The 18,988-nt window shown below is 39.3% G+C and overlaps 2 protein-coding genes across 5 annotated transcripts in view; one reads left to right on the top strand and one right to left on the bottom strand.

Annotated features, from left to right (window-relative positions):
• The first annotated feature begins 188 nt into the window (after positions 1 to 188).
• Positions 189 to 5,573, top strand: WNT16 (Wnt family member 16). Its single transcript, XM_081331098.1, has 4 exons — positions 189 to 314; positions 2,019 to 2,296; positions 2,745 to 3,031; positions 4,521 to 5,573. The coding sequence occupies exons 1-4, from the start codon at positions 217 to 219 to the stop codon at positions 4,983 to 4,985; spliced, it is 1,128 nt and encodes a 375-aa protein (XP_081187224.1). The 5' UTR covers positions 189 to 216; the 3' UTR covers positions 4,986 to 5,573.
• Positions 5,574 to 9,640: 4,067 nt separating this feature from the next.
• FAM3C (FAM3 metabolism regulating signaling molecule C) overlaps positions 9,641 to 18,988 on the bottom strand; it is a 41,101-nt gene continuing 31,753 nt past the window's right edge. For all 4 annotated transcript variants that reach the window (XM_081330277.1, XM_081330280.1, XM_081330279.1 and 1 more), the window contains 4 exons: positions 16,411 to 16,461; positions 15,943 to 16,027; positions 14,550 to 14,676; positions 9,641 to 12,679 (listed from right to left, as the gene is read on the bottom strand). In XM_081330277.1, the coding sequence (XP_081186403.1) occupies positions 12,590 to 12,679; positions 14,550 to 14,676; positions 15,943 to 16,027; positions 16,411 to 16,461 (353 nt within the window). In that variant the 3' untranslated portion in view covers positions 9,641 to 12,589. The remainder of the gene's footprint in view (positions 12,680 to 14,549; positions 14,677 to 15,942; positions 16,028 to 16,410; positions 16,462 to 18,988) is intronic.

The raw sequence follows: 18,988 nt of genomic DNA, 5'->3' as shown, positions 1-18,988 counted from the left end.
CTTTTCTCACCTTCGAGCTGGTGCAGCTAAATCCCGGACTGGGGGATCCTCCTCGCGCTTAACTGGCTTCACCAGAGTCCGCCTCGCAAGCGTGCGAGGTGAGGAGGGTTCAAGCGCCAGCCGGATCCCGGTGCCCGCATTTCTGCCTCGCCGCATCGGAGCGAGCAAGGGGGGAAGGTAGAGTTTTGGCTGTCCAAGGAGCTCCATGCCTTGGCTATGGAGAAAGGGGCGCCCTTGGGACTGCCTCGCCTGTGCGTGCTGTGGACAGCGGTGCTGTGGGAAGTCTGCCGCTGCGGCGCCCACGCCAACTGGATGTGAGTAGCATGGGCTCGCTGGAGCCGGGCGTGGGAGGAAGCGGAGTTCTCTAGTAATACCCAGAGAAGGATATTTCTGCCCACAACCTAAGCGATCCCGTTATTATTCTTGGGTGAAGTGTTGTAAATGAGGCTTTTGCCTCTCCCGTGCGGGCTATAATTTGGAATGTAAACATCATTGATGAGCCTGATCGATCCCCATACAAATGTCCTTCCCTTAATAAGGCTCAAGTAATGGCATGATGATAGTTCCTAAATGATGATAAGGTAAGTCACTTTTTATTTTCTATCCAACACGTTTTGAATCCCTCCAAAGGAGAAGAAACCCACAGCTAGTTGAAATCTCACAGCTGATTTTTTTTTTAAAAAAATAGAGCCCCTTTAGCACTATTTATGCTCTAGTCTGGGTCAGTATTATTAAACTGGGATCTTAAGGGGGAAAAAAGGCATGGCATGCAGATTTTTGTCAAGACAAGAGTTTTTATGAAATTATAGATCAGTCAAAAGGAGCTTGAACAAAACAAAACCATAGGGAATGCATTACCTACTTTATTTCTCTAAATAAATGCCCAGCTGCTTGTTTACAGTATGATCTGATGGTCTAAATCAGTGGCCCCCAACCTTTTGGGGACCTGTTCCAGGGAGAGAGATTTTTCTGTGGACTGGAGAGGGCATGGTTTTGCCGGCTGCCTGCATCCTGTAGATGGGGCTTTGCTTGTTTGTGTGGCCCAGTTGCTGGCATGCCAAGGCTTGATGCCGGTCCACAGACCAGGGGTTGGGGACCCTAGTCTAAATGGTGTGAGAGAGATCTGAATGAGTGTATGTGTATACGTGCATACATATTTATTTAATGTTGTGTGAAAGTAGCCCCAAGTATTGACTAAATCTGCCCTTACTACATTTCCCTAAAGCCCAAAGGCCATTTAAAGGCATGTGTATGTCTTTTAAATATAATCAAACCGTTCCTTGTTCCCAACAATTGTGCCAGAATAACAACCTTTAAAAAACAACAACACACAATCAGAATTCTGGGCCCCTTAGTCTTTCTGACTACAAAATAAATCTGTATTGATGGGCATTCCAACGCAGCTTGTTTTGTGCTATCTGACATTATTTAGAAACAAATTGTTAAGTGTGAATGTTGTTATTTTAGCATGTTCAAGATAGGTTTAAAAAAATCACTCTCTGATTACTCAAAAAACAGCAGCACTGGGCCAAGCTTTATCAGTGTTTCGCAACCTTGACAGTTTGAAGATGGGTGGACTTCAACTCCCAGCAATGCTGGCTGTGGAATTCTGGGAGTTTTTGAAATATAACTTGAGGCATGAGACTGAAATTCATGGTATTCTGGATATTACTCATTTTTATTTTTTTATAGATCTGTAGACTTGTAAATATCTCAATTATTTTTGAAATCACTGAAGAAATATCATGTAGTTCCCAGAGTCCTGATTCTTAGCATATAATTAATCTTATTAACTACTGGCAAAGAGACTATCACTTAGTATGTGCGTCATGAGTCTCTGCTCCTTTGTCCACAGGGGCTTTGATAATGGTGGCACTTTGTTTTTTTCCAGTCATCATCACTCTGTGGAGCAATGACAGTTGTTGATTATAGAGGTTTCATTGTGGGCCATCCTTTCTATCTGTTAACATAATATGAAAAACATGGAACTTGGGCCTCACCCCGGGATGCTTTTGCAGGTGGCTGGGTATTGCCTCCTTTGGTGTCCCAGAGAAATTGGGTTGTGGTAACCTGCCGCTGAATGGTCACCAAAAGGACCTGTGCAAGAAGAAGCCATACCTCCTGCACAGCATCCAAGAAGGAGCACGCTTGGGCATCCGAGAATGCCAGAGCCAATTCAGACATGAGCGGTGGAACTGTCTACTCTCTCCGGATACAGTGCCTGCACTTTCCACTAATCCTTCATCCATCTCTGCCACTCCTGCTTTCTCCATCTTTGGCTATGAGTTGAGCAGCGGTAGGTTCTTAGCTGGCAGCACTAGTGGTTGGGAGGTGCTTTGGAAGGCTTAAGCCTGAACTCTTGTATCAATGTTGGCCAAGCTAAATCAGGTTCTCATTAGCCCTGGGGGAAAGTGATGCTAGCTGAGAAGTTGGATCCTCCAATTTCATAAATGAAGGAGTGCAAATATATTCATTTCTGAAGAAACTGTGGAGTATGAACAAAAGTTTCTTGAGGAAATGTTATGATTTACTGTACTCATTCATATAATTTCAGCATATTGGTCCCATTAATGGCTCAGATTCAAATTAAGTTGTTCATTGATTGGATTGGATTGACTCAGATAGAAGAACTAATTTTCTTGAGGGAAACCAGATGGTACGACTCTTAGTTGCATGTTAGCATTAGCAATTAATCACAGGAACATACTGCTGATATTTTTTTAACAAGTACTTTTTTTTTGTAGGTACCAAAGAAACAGCATTTATCTATGCTGTGATGGCAGCTGGCCTGGTGCATTCAGTGACACATTCATGCAGCACAGGGAATCTGACTGACTGTGCCTGTGATTCCATGTTACAAAACAGTGGCTCAGCCAGAGAAGGCTGGCACTGGGGTGGATGTTCTGATGATATCCAGTATGGAATGTGGTTGAGCAGGAAGTTCTTAGATGGTCCAACAAAAAACATCTCCAGAAAAGATAGAAATGGATTGATGGTCATGAATCTGCATAATAATGAAGCAGGAAGACTGGTATGGATTCAGATCTTTTTCCTTCCATCTTCTGTCCCATGTATCCATAAATACTGATGAGAGGAAGCTACACATTTGTTTTATTTAGATCCTGTGTGAATAGGGGGTTCATGTAATCATAGCTACTTTGTCTCTTTGCTCTCCTTGTTAGCTCCACCTCAGCAAATAAGAATGGAGAGCCTTTGAGATGTTAGTGAATTACAGATCCTACTCTCTGTTATCATTGAACATGCTGGCTGGGTCTACTCAATGCTGTAATTCAATAACAACTGAATTTCCATTAAAGAAGCTTTCTCCACCAGGGTGTTCTTCAGAATGGGCTACACTAAAAATAATGCACTTTCTATGTGGAAGTTAAGCTTTGAGGAAAATATATATGTGTGTGGTACATACAGTCTGAAAATACTGGGAAAGTTGTCAGTTCTTTAAAGTAGGTCAGGAAATATTCTCACAAGAAATATTGGAACTCTAATTTAGCGTAACAGGCTAGAGTAGGGGTGTCAAACTGCCGGCCCATGGGCCGGATGCATCATAGAGAAACCGCACCCACCCCATTGCCGGCAATGGCAAAAAAGTCGTGATACGTCGCGACACGTCACGTGACATTGCGAGTTTGACACCCCCGGGCTAGAGTAACAGAAAACCTGAGAGTATTTTCCTTCTCTCCCTATTATACTGAAGAGAATCAGGGAGAGATCGTGGGTGTTTTTTAAAGATTTCTTGGGCTTAGCTCATATTCTAGTGCCACTTCATTCCTCCTTTGATATCATATCTGGTTTTCTGCACAAATCATGCATATGATTTTCTGTAGAATGAATATTGATGTCCTGGCCCTTCTTTATTGATGCAGAAATCTGAATGGTCCCAGAAACTGCATTAAGCAGTAAAGGCTATCAAAATGGTACATGCAGTCCACCTTTCCCTTGAGATTTCAGAGCATAAAGATATAGATTATTATCAATAAAGGAGAATATCTGTAGCTCAGGGTTGAAATGAGGGGTCCTTGGTGCTCTCAGAGCTTGCTTGTTTTCTTGCAGACGTTTCATTACCCAAACTAAGTAACATCATCATCAGATATTACCTAGTTAGGGTAATGAAATGTCTGCAAGAAAACAAGCAAGCTCAGAGAGCACCAAGCACCCCTCACAGATTATTATATTGTGCATGGGATTTTGTGCAATTTAATGAAAGCAGGAAGTTGTCCTCCATATTGCTTACACAATGTCTAAACCTGATGATGAATACCCAAGCTGCTGCCACTTTGTCTACTGTTCAATATACTATAACCTATCCCATGGCTGAAGAAACAAGCTATTGCCTAGTTTAGTCTTTTGATCCATATGAAAACTGCATTCAGTATTTGTGCTATATAAGAAAAAGCAATTTATAAATAATAAAAGATATTCATATGCTGTGGAATATGCTTGGTATGCTACCTAAGAGAGAGTTGATCCTTTCTAACTGTGGCTTGCTTTAATTTTTCTTCCAGGCAATAGCAAAACTGATGTCCATCGATTGCCGCTGTCACGGCGTATCTGGTTCTTGTGCTCTGAAAACTTGCTGGAGAACCATGTCGTCTTTTGCAAAAGTTGGCAGTTTTTTAAAAGAAAAGTATGAGAACAGTATCCAGATTTCTGACAGACTAAGAAGAAAAATACGCAGGAAAGAAAAAAGCCAGCGAAACATCCCAATCCACAAAGAGGACCTGCTGTATATCAACAGATCACCCAACTATTGTATGGAAGATCGCAAACTGGGGGTCTCTGGGACACAAGGGAGGGAATGCAATCGCACATCAGCTGGACTGGATGGATGCAACCTCCTCTGCTGCGGCCGTGGATATAACACTCAAGTGGTCAGGCATGTGGAAAGATGTGAGTGTAAATTTGTTTGGTGTTGCTATGTACGCTGCAGAAGATGTGAGACTGTGACTGATGTTCATACTTGCAAATGAAAGTAATTGCCTTAAATATCTTTCATGGATCAGGCAAAAGAAAAATGAACATTTTCTCTGGAGTCCAAGGTTGAAAGCTTTTTGTTTTTGTGGAAAAAGCAACTTGGAAGAAATAGCAACAAATCACCTGGGAACTTGGATTACATGAGAAATTTGCATACTTTGGACAGTGTATTTGTGTAATTCAGTCGACAAGCGCTGTGGATTTTCAATATTTCAGTCACATGCAGTACTTTAGTGAATTTACTGCCCAGGAAATCAGACTACCTTAGATTTAACATTCAAAGATTAAAATAATATCCTGTATAAGGCATCTTGCTCTCCTGTAATGAGAACATTCTGTTTATAAAATATCCATAAAATCATTTGCACAACAACTGATAGTTGGGAATGATACTTGTTATGTATGCAGGCTCCTGCATGGCAACAGCCACCAGGGGGCGTTGGCCTGAACGGTTTTGGCGGGAAACCCAGTTTCGGCGGGAAACCTAGGGCCTACCCCATTGGCTGTCCGCCTACCTGGCTAGGTATTTAAGGAGGCCAGGTAACCCTCATTCCCCAGTACGCTACCCCCCTTCCAATAAAGAGCTGAACACGTACTCTGGCTGGTGTCTCTTCCTTGCGTCGGACCCACTACATTACAATACTGATGTTCAAGCAAAGTATCCAAGACTTGGTTAATCAATCACAACCCCAAAAAATGGCTGGATAGATTTCTTAGAGTAGATTTTATACAGGTCCTTGACTTATGACTGGTCGCTTAGCAACAATTGGAAGTTACAATGGATCCTGAAAAAGGAACTTGTGACCTGGTCTCTTATGTATGACTGCCTCCCTGCAGGCCTGTGACTACATTTTGCGTGTTCGGCAACCAGCCTATATTTACAACCATTTGCAGCATTCCATGATCAACATGACTATGTTTCCCCCCCACCCCCCAGGAACAGACGTTTTCTTCTAGTTTCCAGCAAAAATGCCCCATAGTGAACAATGGGTCACTTAATAACTGTGGTGTTCACTTAATGACCATGGCATTCCCTTTATAACTGCTGCATTCCCTTAACAACTATCACAAAAAAATTAAATCGAGCACAGTCATGTGATGACATGCTTTATGATGATCATGACTTACAACCAAAATTGCAGGCTCAATTACTGCCATAAGTTGAGAGCTAGTGTCATTGGTACAGTCATCAGCTTTAGAGAACAAGCTTGTTGACACAGATGGTGTGCTGTAAAACAACAGTGTATTTCGTGTGTTTTCACTAACTTCTATTCCAATGTTCTATTCTTTCATTTAAGACAGAAACAGAATGAGGGGGGGTGGGTCCTTGGTGCTCTCTGAGCTTGGTTGTTTTCTCACAGAGATTTCTTTAGCCAAACTGGGTACATCGTTAGTGTTAGCACTGATCAGTCCTAGCACTGAGGATGTTACCTGGTTTGGGTAATGAAACATCTGCAAGAAAACAACCAAACTCAGAGAGCACCAAGGACCACTCATTTCAACACTGAACTACAAATATTATCTTCTACAAGAGAAACAGAACTGTGTGCTTGTGGCAATCGTACAGTAGTATTCAAGTACTGAAGTGTGTTCCTGTTTTCCCTTGAGGCATCTTGATTACGTCTTCATTGCGATGCATTTCAGAGCAGTCTCATTTTTAAAAAAGGAAATAATAGGTGTGACATTGATTTCTAAAGATACTGTACAATGTACCATGAAATAAATAATGTACCTGTTGAGGACCCCTTGCATATGGAATAAATACATCTATGAAGTCAATTGCAGATTGCACAGCTGCCTACATAGCTTTATCAGAGTGGTGCTTTATTTTTATAAACTACATTTTTAAACTTATAAACATGCCAGCTGCCAAGTGTCCAAATACTGATTATGTGGTCATGGGGATGCTGCAATGAGAAAGTGAAGAACAGTCATGCCACTTTTTTCAGTGCTGTTGTAACTTTGGTCATTGAATGAATGGTTAAATAGAGGACTACCTCTATCATCTACACTGCGAAGGGAAATATCTTGGTGCAAGATATCCAAAGACAGAATCACTCTTCTCATCTGTCATATCTCATAAATGCCTTCATTTCAACTACACTTTATAGAAATGGAAAGAGGATGCTTGGTATTGTGTTGGGATGAAGAGAGCTTTTCTTTGTGGTGCATCATTAGGTATTTCTAGTGTTCTTTTGTACATACATGAAATTCAGAATATAGAATTACAATTTTAAATATTACTCTGGTTGAATTGGAAGCAATCAATTTACAATTCAGTCCCCAAAATACTGTCTTATGATTTTCTTTGATTGTTTGAAATGGAATTTTCTAATGCACAAAGGAGCTTGGTTTTTTTTCCTGAATATACAAACTGTTGGCAAGTTGTAACTAGCAATATGTGGAAGACTATAGGCCCCATTCTTGGACTACATCCATAGATCGACTTCAGTTTAAGCCTAACCCTTTTAGGCTTAAACACCCCTTTGTGCAAATGGATTCTGGATTTCTTACCAACAGGCCCCAATGTATGTGAGCTGGAACAAATATTTCTAACACCATTTTCTTGAGCACAGGTTCTCCTCAGGACTGCATCCTAAGTCCACCGCTGTTCACCCTGTTGACCCATGATTGTTGTGGTAGGTTTGCCACCAACCATATTGTGCAGTTTGCAGATGATACAACAGTAGTGGGCCTTATGCATGATGACAATGAGGGTGCTTACCACAAAAAGGTTGAGGGTTTGGTAAACTGGTTTAAGGAAAACAGGAAAAACTGGAAAAACCAAATACATCATTGTTGATTTCAGAAAAGGCAGGCACAGCCACACTTCTCTGTGCATTAATGATTCACCTGTGGAGATGATTACCAGCATCAAATTCCTGGGTGTGCAGTTAACAAGTAGGCTAGCTTGGTCACTCAACAGCGACACACTGGTGAAACGGGCACAGCAGTGCCTGCATTTTCTGCATCACATGAGAAAAGCACATCTTCCTTCACCTACCACTTTCTACAGAGGGACAATCAAGAGCATCGTCATACAGCATCACAGTCTGGTTTAGAAGCACCACTGCTTCAGACAGGAAAGTGGTGCAGAGAGTGGCGAGGATGGCTGAAAAGATCATTGGCAGTTCCTTCCATCCAGGACATAGCACATAAGCGTTGCTTGAGCAGGGTCCATAAGATTGTCTGGGACATGATACGTTATCTTCATGACCTGTTTTCCTTGTTACCTCCTGGGAGGAGGCTCTCTGGTATCCGAAGCAGAACATCCAGATTCAGTCAGTTTTGTGCCATACAATATTAACCTTGTGAACTCTAAAGCTTCCTCCGTTATGTATTCAAAATGAATAGTGATTAATATTTATGTTACTTATATGTAAGGGTGTAGGTCTATCCATATGTTGTATATAGTATGTTTAAATGTGTGTTATGTATATACACTTTAAAAGCAAGCAACTAAATTTCATTTTTAATGTGTGCCATTGTGCCCACAGTAAAAATGACAATAAAGGTAATCTGATATTTAATCTAATCTGTTGTATTTTCTGTGGTTATGGAAAGTTGTGCAGATGCATTACTTTTTTTAATTAATTACCCATACCAGGGATTTCTCTTCCTTTCAGATAGCTACAGAAATATTCCATTGCTTCATGCAAAGATGTTGGCTATTTTTAAAAATTGCCCCTTGATCTGAAGGGAACAGTCATCTGGTTGTGATCTCCTCAATAGGTTGGTTTGGCTTGATTTGCTGTATCTCTGCCTTTGAAGACTTTTCCCAGCATCAACAATATAGGAATGGGGGCGTTGAAGAATCCTCTAATTTTACTCCAAAACAGAATGTTTATTAACTCTCACTGAGCTTGCTTCCCAGCCACTGTTTAATATAAAATCCTAAGCGCAATGGGTTGGCTTATGGTTTTATAAACATTCCAGCAATACCACACAATGTAGTCCAATTCTGCTTGGATTTGTTTTGCATGTTCTCGATTTCAGTGGGTTTGACTCCCAACTAAATGTACATCAGATTGCATCTAACTTCATCACTATCTATAGTCTATAAATGATAAACTTAGTTTTTCCATTAAATACATTTTCTCGTGAAATGGTAGGCAACTCATAAAAATATTATTTACTGCTTCAGCTATCTCTAAGTTTTATATAAGAACACTGCCCTTCAAAATATGACTTGCATTCACATTAAGGTCTAAGTTCCTTCTACTTAATGCTCTTCAGCCTTTCCACATTTCTCTCAAAAATATAGAAGCAGACAGAAAAGCTCAATTTTGTTAAGATTATTTACCAAAAGAGAATTGGGATTCAAGAGCACATTTCAAAACATATTGGGAATAATGTATGTTACTGTTTTTCTCATTTAAGAACAATTTTTGCTGCTATATTGAGGTTACCTTATTCATTTTTGTTGATTCTCATTTTGTCAATAAAATATTAACTTATGTGCTCACTTGCCTTTCTCTACGATTGGAACTAATTAACAGAAACAGATGGAAGCAAGTTTACAAATAGTTTTGTGGCTGGAGATCCCTTTCTCCTGAAAGGTTTATTGCCAATAGCTTTTTGATGTCAATCATTCTTAAAAGTGGAAAGCTACAAAAACTAGCGTGACATGTGTTATCAGCAGTATTTTTAATAGCCTTAAGATATGGAAAACATTTTCTTAAAAATCAAACATCAGACTGAATTCAACTATAATGGTACCAGAACAATAGAAATGGGTGCTTAGGGACCTGTAACACATTTAAATACTTATTTTCTCAGGTTGAGGAAAGTATATAAAAAGGCAAAGCACCCGTTCTCCATGGGTGACCAAATGCACTAAGCAGAGCTGGAGTACAAAATGCGATAGATTCACAAAAAATAAAAATCCATACATCACAGTATTTGTTCACAATAGCAAGATGATGTTAACCTTGATGGCCCATAGTGTAATGTTTCTGTAGCTGTATTTTCTGTGAAGGAGCATATAGTGCCAATAGAGACTTCCACATTTAATCAAATAATTCTTTCCTGCAGTTCCCCAACAATGATTTAATCAGCAATATTTTGATCAGGTCGGACTAATATTTTGTAATTTAAGTTACACGTCAATTGATTTTCACCTATTGATATTATTAGTACTGAGCCATCAAGAGAAGGTGGACAGAGCAGCACTTAACCAGAATATTTTGTTAATTCATGGTTTTGTCACACTTTTACGGCATTTTGGAAATGCTCATCCTTGTGATTCTTGTGTATTCCATCCCAAAAAAAGAAAAGAGAAAAAAAGGATATACCAAGTACAAGGGGTTCTTCCTGAGTGGATCCAGATTTTGTTTTTTAAAACTTTATTTAATGAAAAAATATAATACATGGACAAGTGATTTTATTTCAATGAACATAGTTGGAGCCTCTGCAAAGTACTTTACAAATAATTGGTCTGTTTCTGATGTACTTATTGCTAAGCTACAGCAAATTAAAGAAAAAAGATTAACACGAACAGGTTAAAACAGTAAAGTAGCTCATATTCCAGTCGTGAAATCTTAGCATTGAAAAGCTAGATGTTTCTCTTAAACTACATGAAGTAATTAATCTCCAGTATTGCTTTAATATTTTCAGTGCAAATATTTCATTACTCCAACAATATTAACTTCTTTGCCTAACTTTTTCCCCAATATTTTTTAAATAGATATTTTAATCACCTCATTTCAGACTGACAATATACATATTGACAGGATCTATCCTGACATCCCAGCAACCATCTATTCATACTTTACTTCTTGCTAAAGTCTCTCTGTAAAGCAGAGATGTCCAAAATGCTTGTTCATTGTTTGAGCTGGAAAACAGAACTGCAAAATTGTCACCGTCACCTTTACAAAAAGGAAAAAAGTGACAATCCCAAGAGTCATATTTAAATTTTTCTACAAGAATATTCCCACAAGAGGCATTTTACATTTTCCCTTCTCCAGATAACTTTCTGAAAATGAAGGGAGTGGAAATAATTTTTGCAAGGAATGTGGTCTAATGCAGTTCAACGATACCGAAAGAGTGGAAGGCTTCCTGGGCATTCGAAAATTCCCTGTGAACCCCCCTGGATTTTACTCCCTAATGCCATTAGAGGCACCTAGAACTGTAAGCCAACTGCTATAATTCAATTAACACAATGTCACTATGAAGCAATGTGAATTATTAAAACGGAGGATCATTGTGCCCTTCCCTGCTGTTGTACTGACAAGAAAATGGGGAGATGACATTTTTAGAAGTGAATGGTCTAGAGACCTCAAATGCATTCTCTATAAGCACCTGCAAAAATATGATTTTGTGTGGTCTGTCTAGTCCAGGCATGTCCAACTGCCGGCCCACAGGCCGGATGCGTCATGCCGGAACTGCGCCCACCCCATTGCTGGCAATGGGGAAAAAAATCGCAATACGTCATGCGACGTCACATGCCTGGTCTAGTCAAATCAGCCTATCTAAACAGTAACATTTTCACTTTGGGAAAACATGTTCCCAGTGGATTTTCTTTCTCCTATAGTTAAGTCTATCATGCAACTGGGACAATCTCTGAAAGATGTCCAATTGAGGAGTGCCACACACCAGGTCACCTCCAGGAGGAATTAAGATTTTTTGGTTAAAAAAAATGTAATTTTATACTTTGGGGAAAACAGAGTAACTGCCAACATTGGCTTCTTTTTATGTTTTAGCAAGACCTCAACCAGTTCACATGTCTTCTGGGTCTCAGGTCTTTAAAAAAACTCTAATTCAACACACGCATTATTCTGCCGTATTAGCAGCCTGCATTGCTAACAAAAAATATGGGGTACAGAGGAGTTAACAATTGCAACAGACACAGTGATATACAATTGATTTTAATGAAAAGCATTTAATTGTGCTTTGTAGAGCAGTCCTACATTTTTGTATCAAACATCCACCCCTTCTATCTGAAAGGGGTCACTGAAGAATGTGGTTTTCCAACAGACATAGCATAAAAATAGTTAACTAATTTTTCCTCTAAAATTTACATATCCGTCTAAATATATGCAGTCACAGCAATGTTGTAATTGAACAGGATACAACAAAGCCCAGGATTAGCTCAACTATTCATTGTACATCTCTAATTACTTCTGAGGGTGGTTCTAAAAGACATTTACATACAATAAGTGGCTTTAGAAACAAGGAAGAAAGGGGGAGAGAGAAGGGAGAATAAGAATGCTCAGAAATAATTGTCCTGTTTGTTTAGGGCTTATTTACAAAAAACAAAAAAAGAGAAAAAAGAATCTCTTCAATTTAACAATAAATAAGCCTGACATTTTTGTTTTTTTTAAAAAAACATGCACATTTTAAAGTGAAAACATGCCTGGAAATTATTTACATAGGGCACAATCCAGCAGGATAAGTATTTCACATGCCCAGTCAAATGAATTGTTCCAATTTACCATCAGTTTGCACAGCTTTTTATGGGCCTTGTGCATCAAGCCATCCTAGTATGATGGAGTTCACACTTGGCCTCTATCTTCCCAAATCCCACAATCTCTCAGCAGCAGAAAAGTGCATTTCCCCTCCACTGTTCTTTTGCATTGTCTATTTCCAAATTGCAGATTGTTCATTCTAGCTTCTGTGGAATACACCCTTCCATCTCCACAACTTCTGGCCATCCTTCGTACTTGTTGGTGTCCTTGTTGTTTTTAATATGCTGCAAAGAGAAAGCCATTTCAACTGTAAGTATATGTTATTGTTGCACTGAAACACAAGATTTTCTAACTTACAAAAAACATTTTTATTTATGTTGGGTGGTACAGATTTTTATGTCCTGCTACATTTTTTCCAAGGCAAGAAACATATGGGAAAAAAAAGTTCCAGAGTAAAGAAAAACAAAAAGCTGTATGAAATATAAGAGCTAATGCACAACAATACTCTTAAGTCTGAATATTAACATAGAAATCAGTATGAGAATTTTCTGCTATTGTTTTCAAATAACATATTCACAGAATCTACTTATTTTCCTCCTAAGACTCTATAGTGATTGACCATCATTATCATCATCAATGCTAGGGGTTGAGGAAAAGCAATTGGAAAACAATACGAAATATTAGGACTTTCAGACTGAAGTTGATCAAAGTTGAGACTGAAAAGAAATCTATTATTAAACCAATCATGATTGGAGCCCTGGGAGCAATATTTAAAGGATTTCCTTGATATCTGGAAATGTTGAATTTATCAGATTTAAACACCCTAATTTACCAAAAACAATCTTGCTTAGAATTGCCTATGCTCTTAAATGGTAGCTTAATAATTCTTAGGTCCTTTGTTAGATTATCCATACATAATAACACCTGCCTATCCCAGCTTCTTGAGAAGAACTCAATAAGTGGGTAAAAATCCAGTGTAAATATCTGGATGACTGTGGAACCAACCATAATCATAATACAGTAATAAGTAGTAGAAGAAGAAGTTTCAAACAGAAAAAATGACACCAAAGTAACACATCAGGAATAGAAATATTTAAGATACTCAAAGGGAAGGGGACAAATTAATGTTCACAGTGCGGGGACATTTAAATTTCATTTTCAAAATCTTCCTCAAACAATTGATATGACCCTAGGAAGTTCTGAGCAAGGCACTAAGACTGTTCAGTGATCCAGAATAGAAGGGGGAATTGTGATTTTTGAGCACACATGTGCTCATATACCACGGGTTGGCAACCCGTGGCTCCGAAGCCGCATGCGGCTCTTTGAGCCGTCTCCCGCGGCTCCCAGTCCTCCTCCGCCAGCGGAGGTTTGGGGAGCTGCGCATGCAGCTCTCCAAATCTCCACTGCCCCGTTTGCAGAGATGCTGCCTTCGTCCATGTTTGACGAAGGCAGCAGCTCTCCAAACAGTTTGCAGAACTGCTGCCTGCGGCGGAGGTTTGGAGAGGTGCGCGGGCACTCTCCAAACCGCCGCCGTCCCGTTTGCACAGCTGCCGCGTTCGTCCATGTTTGACGAGCGCGGCAGGTCTCCAAACGGGTGGCGGTGGTTTGGAGAGTGCGCGCGCACCTCTCCAAACCTCCACTGTCCTGTTCATACAGCTGCCGTGTTCGTCCATGTTTGACGAGCGCGGCAGGTCTCCAAATGGGCGGCGGCGGTACCTCTCCAAACCGCCGCCACCCGTTTGGAGACCTGCCGCGCTCGTCAAACATGGACGAGCGTGGCAGCTGTACGAACGGGATGCTTGTTCTGCGCATGCGCGTGCGTGCCCACAGGCGCGCGCACATTTTGTGGCTCCCACTTTTTTGTCTGTATGACGGAACCAGTTCCGAGTGGCTCTTTTGCTGTTTCAGGTTGCTGACCCCTGTCATATACCATCTCAGTACAATTAGATAAAAATACATCTGATTTAAGTAGAGGTACTCCATATATGACTCCAAAGACTTTTCTTCTTCAAATCCAAATTAACTCAGACCTTCTTCCTAATTCCAATTAAGTATCTTTGCAGTTACTGAAGTGCATCTCCAAGACATGCAATGTATGTTTTGGAGTCAAAAGACACTCCAATATGTCATCTAAAGGTTAATGTGAAAACATACCTGTTCAAAAGGGCTTTTAGTTTTGATTCCTTTCCCACCACAGAAGACCCAATTGTCTCTGAAGCCAAGTGTCGTGATGGACGTACTCCCCAAATCTGATATTAGTTTCCGTGCCTCTTCAGTAAGCCTTCAACAGAATTTTAAGAATTACTATAGAAATGTAATATTATCGAGAATATAATCTACCAAACTAATTCATTTAAACACTTTCCTTAATCTATTGAAATTTTGCCTTTATTCTGCAAATATTGTACACTTTCACACATATGCACATTATTCAGCAACCTCTGCTGAATGATGACAACCCACTTTTAAAATGACCACATTCTTGGAAGGACATGTCTCCCTCTTTTGCTCTTATCTAATTGTAATCTACTAGACAGCAAATTTGACAGCATATTTTACAAATATTCCTTACAGATTAGATATATGGAATGATAGATGGAGAAAACAGGAACAATATAAGTAAGAGTTGGGATGGGGGGGAGAAGGGGAGGTCATTTTAATGATGACTATAAAAGAGATCAAGACCTCCATGCTTTAATGTCACTGCTCTTCACTGCTGACTGAGTGAAAAGTGTCTGGTCATCCTTATTTTGACTTGTTTAATCGAACAGCTAATGTTCAATCAATAGCAACAGCTGTTATGTGCATGCAGTGTTATTACCTCTGTTGCTTGTTTTGTCTTGATTATTTATGGTAACTCTGTCTTGATTATAAGTAGTCGCTGCATAATGCAATCATTATTTCACTTTTAATTTATTGCTACAAATATTAAGTTACAGTTATAAACTATTATTAATCAGTCATCACCACAAAAATTCAAAAGCTTTATTTAACTCTCTTCATTCGTCTCCAGTTTGGGGAAACAGCTAAAACTCACAGCAAGCAATTCTTCAGTTTCAAACACTAAGATGTGAGATTCAGCCTGCCTACATACTTCAAATTCCAAAAATGGTTACAGGTGGTCCTTAGCTGATCACTTAGCAATTATAACTGATTCTCAGCGGTTTGGGGAGTCCAAAGTTACAACTGATCCTCCCCAAAAAATGCTTATGATCCAGTTCTGAATTTCTGATGGCCCAACCCCCTTGATCATGTGACTTGGTAACAAGTTTGCATTATGTCCCTGGGCAGCATCCCACAGTCACATGACCATGATTTATGCCATTTTTGACAAAAAACAGGCTTTACTTCCTCTTTTTGCCAAAAATGTCCCATAGTGAACAATGGATTGACTTAACAACTGCTGCAAAAAAGGGTGTAAAATCAGTTCTAGTCATGTGATGACCTGCCTTATGACCACAACTTACAATCATAATGGGTAGGAACCATTAGTCATAAGTCACGGACTACCTGTACCAAATAAGTATTGTATTTCAAACAAACTTACTTAGTGGCACCATCGTCATATGTTGCCATTAATACAATAGTTCCATCTGCAATAGTCTTCAGAAATTCAACGAATGGTGCTACATCTACATCAAATGGAAACACAACATTTAATATTTATTAAATTTATATAGTGTTCATCTTGCAAACCAACTAACATGATAACTAACATTAATATAACAAATGCCAAAGGCAAAAAAAGAACATAAATTATATATGACTGCCAAACAGGAAATGCCACCCCTATTTTGATTTACAAGACTTTCATTCAAAACTCACATTTTAATTCAAAATATCTAATGCCAAAATTGAAAAGCAACATTTGTCAAGTTTTTATTATTAGATTTAGCTTTAATAAACTGGATTTAATTAAAAATAAGCATGCTAATGTCCACTTCAAATAAGTGAACAAGTAAAATAATGTATTAACTACATATTTTATAAAATAAGCATTTATTTCTGCACTTACCTCCACCCCACATATCAAAGAATTTTGTGTCCACTACTTCACCTGTTTTGCCTAGCAAAAGGAATAAGACATGGAATGCAATAAATCAACATATACTGTTTATGAAGAATATATAAAGATAAAAAGAACTGATCTATATTAATGTGTTTATGATTAAAAGCATAGTCTAGGAACATATGTACTCAAAATCAGATAAGGGCTAATATGGATTTGCTTGTATAGAATGGCAAGTAGTATCATTAAAACATGCTGTATCGGTGACTTGTGCTTGGCAAAATCTTCCAGCTCTTAGTAAGTGGCAAAAGCTGATTAAATATGCTATCTTTGTGTACAGTATTGTTAATACAGTGATGGCCGAAATTGTTGGCACCCCAGAAATTTTTCCAGAAAATCAAGTATTTCTCACAGAAAAGTATTGCAGGAACACAGGTTTTGCTATACACAGGTTTATTCCCTTTGTGTGTATTGGAACACAACAAAAAAGGGAGGAAAAAAAGCAAATTGGACATAATGTCAAACAAAACTCCAAAAATGGGCTGGACAAAATTATTGGCACCCTTTCAAAATTGTGGATAAACAAGATTGTTTCAAGCATGTGATGCTCCTTTAAACTCACTTGGGGCAAGTAACAGGTGTGGGCAATATAAAAATCACACCTGAAAGCAGATAAAAAGGAGAGAAGTTCACTTAGTCTTTGCATTGTGTGTCTGTGTGTGCCACACTAAGCATGGACAACAGAAAGAGAAGAGAACTGTCTGAGGACTTGAGAACCAAAATTGTGGACAAATATCAACAATCTCAAGGTTACAAGTCCATCTCCAGAGATCTAGATTTGCCTTTGTCCACAGTGCGCAACATTATCAAGAAGTTTACAACCTATGGCACTGTAGCTAATCTCCTTGGTTGTGAACGGAAGAGAAAAAATGATGAAAGGTTGCAATGCAGGATAGTCCGGATGGTGGATAAGTAGCCCCAAACAAGTTCCAAAGAAATGCAAGCTGTCCTGCAGGCTCAGGGAGCATCAGTGTCAGCGCAAACTATCCGTCGACATTTAAATGAAATGAAACGCTATGGCAGGAGACCCAGGAGGACCCCACTGCTGACACAGAGACATAAAAAAACAAGATTACAGTTTGCCAAAATGTACATGAGTAAGCCAAAATCCTTCTGGGAAAAAGTCTTGTGGACAGATGAGACCAAGATAGAGCTTTTTGGTAAAGCACATCATTCTACTGTTTACCGAAAACGAAATGAGGCCTACAAAGAAAAGAACACAGTACCTACAGTGAAATATGGTGGAGGTTCAATGATGTTTTGGGGTTGTTTTGCTGCCTCTGGCACTGGGTGCCTTGAATGTGTGCAAGGCATCATAAAATCTGAGGATTACCAAAGGATTTTGGGTCGCACTGTAGAGCCCAGTGTCAGAAAGCTGGGTTTGCATCCGAGATCTTGGGTCTTCCAGCAGGACAATGACCCCAAACATACATCAAAAAGCACCCAGAAATGGATGGCAAGAAAGCGCTGGAGAGTTCTGAAGTGGCCAGCAATGAGTCCAGATCTGAATCCCATTGAACACCTGTGGAGAGATCTTAAAATTGCTGTTGGGAAAAGGTGCCCTTCCAATAAGAGAGACCTGGAGCAGTTTGCAAAGGAAGAGTGGTCCAAAATTCCGGGTGAGAGGTGTAAGAAGCTTATTGATGGTTATAGGAAGCGACTGATTTCAGTTATTTTTTCCAAAGGGTGTGCAACCAAATATTAAGTTAAGGGTGCCAATAATTTTGTCCAGCCCATTTTTGGAGTTTTGTTTGACATTATGTCCAATTTGCTTTTTTTCCTCCCTTTTTTGTTGTGTTCCAATACACACAAAGGGAATAAACCTGTGTATAGCAAAACGTGTTCCTGCAATACTTTTCTGTGAGAAATACTTGATTTTCTGGAAAAATTTCTGGGGTGCCAACAATTTCGGCCATGACTGTATTTAGCAAGAGCAAATATTTATCAGGTATGCTGCCTTTCAGATTCTACAACTGTGTAAATTTGACAAAATAATTATTTCCAAACTTAGGGCAATAATGGAAAGAAATTTAGGACCCAGGACCATCTTGAAAATTAGCACTTTGATCAGCTAATGTAAATGAGAGAGTGGCAGCATTTCCTTTTTGTAGCATTATTTCTAATTTTAATTTTAATTGACACCCCGCCCCCCTCCTCCCTAGTAGCAGGTACAAGTTTGGGCCAGAAGAAGCTTCTCACTTCTTGTCAGTCGATAGCCATTTTATGTTAAATTAATGCTGTTGGCTGCCCTTAATTTTCATGAGAACAAACAAATCAATTAAAGATATTCGACCTAATTTTTTTAAAAAAATAAAGATCTAAGTGAAAAAAGAAAGATAAAGATGATCTCTGCTGACTATACAGAGACATCCACAATTTTACTTGCAGAATATGGCTTTCAGAAATTTGTGTTGGTCAAGACTCTCCATCCTTCGTTTCGTTTCTGAGCCTAGTAATAGGCATTGCTACGCTCTGAAATTTCATGTCATTATTCTACTATGAAACAATGCCTAGGAAAGCACCC

Source organism: Vipera berus, assembly GCF_964194415.1.
Source record: "Vipera berus genome assembly, chromosome: 6".
Taxonomy (NCBI): Eukaryota; Metazoa; Chordata; class Lepidosauria; order Squamata; family Viperidae; genus Vipera; species Vipera berus.
Note: the sequence above shows the minus strand (reverse complement) of the source record. Positions and strands in the feature narration are given on the sequence as shown.

Excerpts from the sequence above, each read along its gene's own strand:
- WNT16 (XM_081331098.1), top strand. The coding sequence starts at position 217 with ATGGAGAAAGGGGCGCCCTTGGGACTGCCTCGCCTGTGCGTGCTGTGG. Across the intron at positions 2,297-2,744 it reads TGGCTATGAGTTGAGCAGCG|GTACCAAAGAAACAGCATTT; the intron begins GTAGGTTCTTAG and ends TTTTTTTTGTAG. Across the intron at positions 3,032-4,520 it reads ATAATGAAGCAGGAAGACTG|GCAATAGCAAAACTGATGTC; the intron begins GTATGGATTCAG and ends TTTTTCTTCCAG.